General features: G+C 47.4%; 1 protein-coding gene across 1 annotated transcript; it reads right to left on the bottom strand.

The window, feature by feature from the left end:
* Positions 1-476: 476 nt before the first annotated feature.
* On the bottom strand, positions 477-6,744 carry LOC138993147 (uncharacterized protein PF3D7_1120000-like). The gene is made up of 3 exons (XM_070392258.1): positions 6,570-6,744; positions 3,173-4,823; positions 477-2,295 (listed from the first exon to the last, which is right to left on the bottom strand). Exons 2-3 carry the CDS (start codon positions 4,773-4,775, stop codon positions 2,234-2,236), a joined length of 1,665 nt encoding a protein of 554 aa, XP_070248359.1. The 5' UTR covers positions 4,776-4,823; positions 6,570-6,744; the 3' UTR covers positions 477-2,233.
* Between the last annotated feature and the right edge of the window lie 319 nt (positions 6,745-7,063).

Below are 7,063 nucleotides of genomic sequence, written 5' to 3'. Positions count from 1 at the left end.
AGCCAGGGAAAGGAAGGCCTATTGCATGAATCTCTTCATGCAACGGGCCTCTAATATTTATATATATTATATATATATATATATAATATATATATATATAACATATATATATTATATATTATATATATATATTATATATATATAATTACATATATAATTTTTATTGATTTCAGAGAGAGGAAGGGAAAGGGAAAGTTAGAAATATCAATGATGAGAGAGAATCATTGATTAGCTGCCTCCTGCACATTCCCTACTGGGGATCAAGACCATAACCTGGGCACATGCCCAGACCAGGAATCAAACTGTGACCTCCTGGTTCCTAGTAAACACTCAACCACTGAGCAACACCAACTGGGCGTAACTGACATTCTTATTGCTACATTTTTATTTGTTCTCTTTACTGGAGAATCCCAGGGACACTATTTTAAAGGGAATTTCTTACATACTTCTGAAAGAAATTGGATCTAAGCTTTATTATTACCATTTGTTATTATAGTTAAAATTTATAGTACACCTTTAAACGTATTTATTTATTTTATATATTTTTATTGATTTCAGAGAGGAAGGGAGAGGGAGAGATAGAAACATCAATGATGAGAGAGAACCATTGATTGGCTGCCTCCTGCACCCCCCACCCCCCTCACTGGGGATCAAGCCACAACTTGGCATGTGCCCTTGACCGGAATTGAACCCAGGACCTTCAGTCCGCAGGCCAACGCTCTATCGACTGAGCCCAACCAGCTAGGGCTAAACATATTTATTTAAAATGAAATGTATTTAAATGTACAAAGTATGTTAAATAATGAGATTTCTTGTGATTTTTTAAATACTACCAGTTTAAAGCAGGAATGCACTTGCTTCACTTTCAATTGAATGTTTCTGGAATTGTTATCAAATATCACATTATCTCACTTAGTTTTGGAATCTAATAGACGAAATGAATTGACCAACAAAATATGGCCTGAAGCACAGAGGCATGGAACAGACTGACACACCTTGCTGTGGGGGTGGAGGGATCAGGAGAGAGAAACCAAAGAGCTTATATACTTATATGCGTAGCCCATGGACACAGACAATAGGGGGTGAAAACCTGGGGTGGGGGGCAGTGGGGGCTATGTGGAGGCAGGTAAAGGGAAAATGGGAGACTTCTGCAATACTGTCAACAATAAAAAAAAATCTGTATATATTTAAAAAATAATTTTTTTCTTAGCCAGAATTTGGGTGAGACAATGTTAAAACTAATTAAAATGATAATTCTGGTTAAAAAAAATAAGTGAAGTATAAATTCAATGGTTTTGGTATATTATGGTATTATTATTTTTTAATTGTGGTAAAATATATATAATAAAATTTACCATTTTAAGTGCCCTATTGAGTGGTATTCAGTACATCTGTGGTGTTGTGCAACTATTGTAACTGTTCCCAAACCTTTTCATCCACCAAGCAGAAATTCTGTACCATGGAATAATCCCCAAGCCTCTGGTGGGCTCTAATAGACTGGGTATGAAATTGCTTATCTAGATAGTTCACAGAAATGGAAGCACGCAATATTTGTCCTTTTGTGTCTGGCTCATGTCACTCAACATGTTTTCAAGGTAAGCATGCATTTTTCTTGCTCAGGGGTGTGTGGGTCACTGAGCTAGCGCTAGGCTGAGGTTGGGTTCAGCTCTGCTCATCATGGCTTCACATTTCTCTGCAACCAGCCATTTCCCAGGGTCTATTCTTCTCACTGAAGGTCACAACAGCCCAAGAGACCAAACTATGCCAAGGAAGCACATTTAAGGCTTCCACTCTGTTACCTCCATCTAAATTCATTGGCCAGACCAAGTCACCTGGCCAAGCTCAACATCCATGGGGCAGGGAAATATACTTGGCCCACACTGGGAGAGGCTCAAAGCCAGGGCAAGGCAGAGAGTGAAGAATTGAGGATATTCCAATCTGCCACACATACAGACATACACAAGTAAATAAAGTCCCCGTCATCCCACCCTTGCCCCTCGTTCTTTGTAACCACAGCAGAGATACACAGAGGAACAGGGGAAGACGATGGCCATCTACAAGCCAAGGAGAGAGGCCTTGGAAGAACCCAACCCTTGCAACACCTGGATCTTGGGCATCCAGCCTCCAGAGTGGTGAGAGAATGCATTTCTGTTATTGAAGTCCTCGGTGCAGTCCTTTGTTATCTCAGCCCAAGCTGCTCCAGGTCTTCTTTAGAACATCTCATTCTCCCCAGTTAGGAATACATACTGTAGTGAACATTCTCGGGCATTTGTTTGACAGTGGAAGTCTGACGATCTGTAGGAAACCAGAAAACATGTGTCCTAGATTCTGGCAGATTTGCCGTTGCACCCCCAAAGGACATACATAGGGAACTTTCCATGTGCCTATGTGGAGACCAGAAGCTGCGGGATTTGTCTGTGCTGGGGCATTCACAGTTGCCGGAGCCAGGACTTCTCTTTTCACCCCTGACCTCTCCCTCCACTCCCATCCCGCCCACGGGTCATTGTCTCCATCTGCTTGCAGGGATCACAGCCAGATGGTGTACAGCCTGGGCTCTAACCACAGCCCACAGCCTGTCTTTCCTCAAAGGTTCCCAGCAATCACTGCTCCATTTAGAGGAAGTCAGGATGAGTGCGTTCCAGACCCAAAGCTCAGGAGCATGTGACCTGGCAGTGGAGCCCCCGGGGGAAGCTGTGCTGGCCAGGGCTGGGCTGGTGGCAGTTGTAAGAGTGGGGGCCCCAGCTAGGGCAGCCCCGGGCCTGGTGTGGTGGTGTCAACAATGCAGGGACCCCTGGAGGTTGGAGCCAATGAGGGAAGCCTGCTTGGCCGGGGGGGGGGGGGGGGGGGGTGGGGGGGTGGGGGAGGGCTGGACACGGACGAAAGGGGGGCGCACTGGGTCAGGAGCGGGTCGAGGAGAAGACTCCACAGTTGGCCCCAAGGATAGGTGCAGAAGGGGCAGGCTGGGAGCTGTCCTTGGAGGGCCTTGGGCGGTACCTGGGGGGAACCTGGGCAACACGCTTGGGCTGAGGCTGCCCCGAGGCTGCAGCGGCCTCCACAGTGCCCTGAGGCTCAGACTGTGGTTGGCGGAGCTAGAGCAGGTTCTGTGAGGAACTAGCCTGGTCCTCCAGAAGGGGGCTCAGCCCGGGCAGTGCCTGCTATGCCCCCAACTCACCTTTCTTGAGCTCCTGCCGTACAATCTGCCCCATTCTGTTGAGGAAGCCCTTCTGGTCATAGGGAATGAGGCCCATGAAGGTCTTCTTCTTGCGGGACAACAGGAGCATATATATGCGCAACTTGCTGTCATCCATGAAGAGAAAGTGCACAAAGCCCCCACAGCCGTTGCCTATCATGCGGTAGAGGCTTTTGTGGGACTCCAGGTCCAGGTTGGTGAAGGAGAACTGGACCCTCCTTGAGTTCCGGATATAATGGCCCAGTGGGATCAGCAGCTGCGAGGGGAACAAGTTCATGATCAGCTTCTGAGGCCACAGGTCTGTTTTCAGGTTCTCACCATGATCCACGTAGACCTGGCAAGGCAGTGACCGCATCAGCGGGATGTTGGTGCCTGGTTTGAACTTCTCCTTCCACTCGAGGACCCCGCTCCAGGCCAGGGATTTTTTGGAGATTGGCTGCTGCTCACTGAGGACCAAGACCCCTAGCTGGGCTGGTGAAGGGCCACTCTCCTCACCTTGGAATACCATGCCCACCATGGATGGTGACCCAGGCTGTGCCATGCGGGGCAGGCCCTGACCAGGGGTCACTGAGAACTGGTTCTTTTTTACGGTTTCTGTGTCCTTTTTTATGGTTTCCTTGTCTTCTTTTATGATTTCCATGTCCTCTGTTATGGTTTCCACGTCCCCTTTTATGGTTTCCCTGTCCCATTTTACGGTTTCCCTGTTCCCTTTCATGGTTTCCGTGTCCTTTTTCATGGTTTCCACGTCCCATTTTATGGTTTCCGTGTCCCCTTTCATGGTTTCTGTGTCCCATTTTATGGTTTCCACGTCCCCTTTCATGGTTTCTGTGTCCCATTTTATGGTTTCCACGTCCCCTTTCATGGTTTCCGTGTCCTTTTTCATGGTTTCCACGTCCCATTTTATGGTTTCCGTGTCCCCTTTCATGGTTTCTGTGTCCCATTTTATGGTTTCCACGTCCCCTTTCATGGTTTCCGTGTCCTTTTTCATGGTTTCCACGTCCCATTTTATGGCTTTCATGTCCCCTTTCATGGTTTCCACGTCCCCTTTCACGGTTTCCACGTCCCCTTTCACGGTTTCCGTGTCCTTTTTCATGGTTTCCACGTCCCATTTTATGGCTTTCATGTCCCCTTTCATGGTTTCCGTGTCCTTTTTTATGGTTTTCACATCCCCTTCTATGGTTTCCACGTCCCATTTTATGGTTTCCACGTCCCCTTTCATGGTTTCCGTGTCCTTTTTCATGGTTTCCACGTCCCATTTCATGGTTTTCATGTCCCCTTTCATGGTTTCCATGTCTTTTTTTATGGTTTTCACGTCCCATTCTATGGTTTCCACGTCCCCTTTCATGGTTTTCACGTTCCCTTCTATGGTTTCCACGTCCCATTTTATAGTTTTCATGTCCCCTTTCATGGTTTCCGTGTCCTTTTTTACGGTTTCCACGTCCCCTTCTATGGTTTCCACATCCCTTTTCATGGTTTTCATGTCTTTTTTCATGATTTCCATGTCCCCTTTCATGGTTTCTATGTACTTTTTTATGGTTTCCATGTACCCTTTTATGGTCTCCACGTCCCATTTTATGGTTTCCATATCTTTTTTCAATCCTCACCTGAGGATATATTTTTTATTGATTCTAGACTAAAAGGAAGGGAGAGGCAGAGAGAGATAGAGATAGAAACATCAATATGAGAAACATTGGTTCCCTCCCATATGCTCTCAACCAGTGTTCCATCCAACAACCTGGGTATGTGCCCTAACTGGGAATCGAACTAGTGACCCTTTGGAGATGGGACAATGCTCCAGACAACTGAGCCACTTTGGCCAGGGCTCCATGTCCTTTTTTATGCTGTTAAATTTTAAGTTCAACTATTGTTCCCCTAAGTTCACTGAGTACCATCATTATAAACAGTGTTTGGAACTAAGCATCTATTAGATTGCTTGTCTCCATTTTGTTTAGTTCTTTTTCTGGACTTTTGTTCTGTTCTTTCCTTTGGGACATGTTTATTTGTCTCCCCCTCTTTGGCATCTTCCCTGTGTCTGCTTCTGTGTACTAGGTAGAGCTGCTATGTGCCCTGGGCTTGGTAGAGTGGCCTAATATAGTAGGTGTCCTGTAGGGTCCAGTGGCACAGCCTCCCTGACCACCTAAGCTGGGCACTCCAGTTGTGCCCCCTACTTACACCATCATGTGCTCTGTACACCCTCCTACTGTAGTTGAGCCTCGATTGCTGTAGGCACCTCAATGGGAGTTATTTACCCCCAGGTCAATCAGCTGCAAGCACCAACCACTGTGGAAGGTCAACTGTTCAAGAGCGTACCCCACAGAGCTGGACTTACCTCAGTGGGGCAGTGGTGCCTGCTGAGTCCACCCCTTGAGTGTGGCCCCTGTGGAGGAAGTTGGTGGTGCTTCAACCTGGTCTGAAGCTGTCCACCAGGTGTGCTGGCTCTGGGGCCTCCTAGGAGGTGCTGGCCCAGGTCAACCACTACCTGTGTTCTGCCCAGGGCTACTGGGCTTAAGTTACAAAGCAATCTGCACAGGCTACTACTTGTGCTGGGCTTGGAGATGCCCAGGAGACGCCAAGCTGTGAACCAAGGCCAGATGCTGCTAGTGCTGAGCCTGGGGCCACTTTGTGAGAGGTACTGCATGCTGAGGCTAGATGCTGCTTATTTGAGTGATTTTAGAAAAGTCTGAAGCATGAGCCAAGACAGACCATCATATTAAAAGCCAGTTGGATGGGGCAGGGACTCAGATATGGCCCTTGCCTGTAGGCTCTTTGGAGAAGGGCTCATAAAAAAAAAAAAAAAAACCACACACACACACACACACACACACACACACACACAAAACACACCAAAAAAACAATGGCCCCGCCCTTGCCTATGATGCTCAGGGTAAGAGCTTCGGCCCATGCACTAAAAGGTTTCACTTCCCTGCACTGAATGGTTTCACTTCCCTGCCCCTAGTTGGGGCACATGTGGGAGGCAACCAGTTGATGTCTCTCTCCTCTCTCTCTCTCTCTCTCTCTCTCTTTCTCTCCCCCTTCTCCCTTCCTCCCTCTTTTCCATTCTCTCTGAAAAGCAGTAGAAATATCCTCAGGAGAGGATTAACAAAACAACAAAACAAACAATTCCATTTCCAGTTTCTTTCAAGCAGCTGCCTCAGCAATGGACTCAGAGGCAGTGAATCTGAATGAGTGCCCAGGCCCTGCTGGGACTCCAGGAGCCCTCCCTCCCTTTGGCCTCAATCCCCACTCATTCTACAGCTGGAAGTTATGGGGATTTCTCTTCCAGCCCTGGAACCCTGGGGTAGAAGGCCTGGTGTGAGGCTGGGACGGCCGAGATATCCCTCCCAATTTTCAGCCCGTTCCATGTCTGGGCCCCACATACCAGGCTCAATGTGGCTTCTTCTTTAAATCTCTAGTTGTAGGACTTCTCTTCAGTGAGATTTCAGGCAGTTCTGGATGATGGTTGTTCTGTAGTTTAGTTGTAATTTTGATGTGGTTGTGAGAGCCAGGCTGTGTTTTCGTGACTGGGTTCCCCCTTGCCTTTCTTCAGCTAAATGGATGGTTCCTTCCTGTGCCAGCCCTGATCACTACTTCCTACTTCCTACTTCCTTTTTTGCTGTTGCCCTCCTTCTGGGCGGGCAGATAAAGCCACTACTTCCTCCAGCTCAGTTACTTCCAGAACAACCAGAAGGGATCAGTATTTTTTTTTAATATATTTTATTGATTTTTTACAGAGAGGAAGGGAGAAGGAGAATTAGAAACATTGATGAGAGAGAAACATCAATCAGCTGCCTCTTGCACATCCCCTACTGGGGACGTGCCCACAACCAAGGTACATGCCCTTGACCGGAATCGAACCTGGGACCCTTGAGTCCG

The sequence above is a fragment of the Myotis yumanensis genome, unplaced genomic scaffold, assembly GCF_028538775.1.
Source record: "Myotis yumanensis isolate MYYU_CA2020_CCGP unplaced genomic scaffold, mMyoYum1.0.hap1 SCAF_15, whole genome shotgun sequence".
Taxonomy (NCBI): Eukaryota; Metazoa; Chordata; class Mammalia; order Chiroptera; family Vespertilionidae; genus Myotis; species Myotis yumanensis.
This window is presented reverse-complemented; position numbering and strand designations above follow the sequence as displayed.

What these genes read in the sequence shown, in the direction of transcription:
- LOC138993147 (XM_070392258.1), bottom strand. Translation starts at nt 4,775, where the DNA reads ATGGAAACCATAAAATGGGACGTGGAGACCATAAAAGGGTACATGGAA. An exon ending in ACGGCAGGAGCTCAAGAAAG is followed by an intron (nt 2,296 to 3,172) that starts GTGAGTTGGGGG and finishes GGTTTCCTACAG; the next exon opens with ATCGTCAGACTTCCACTGTC.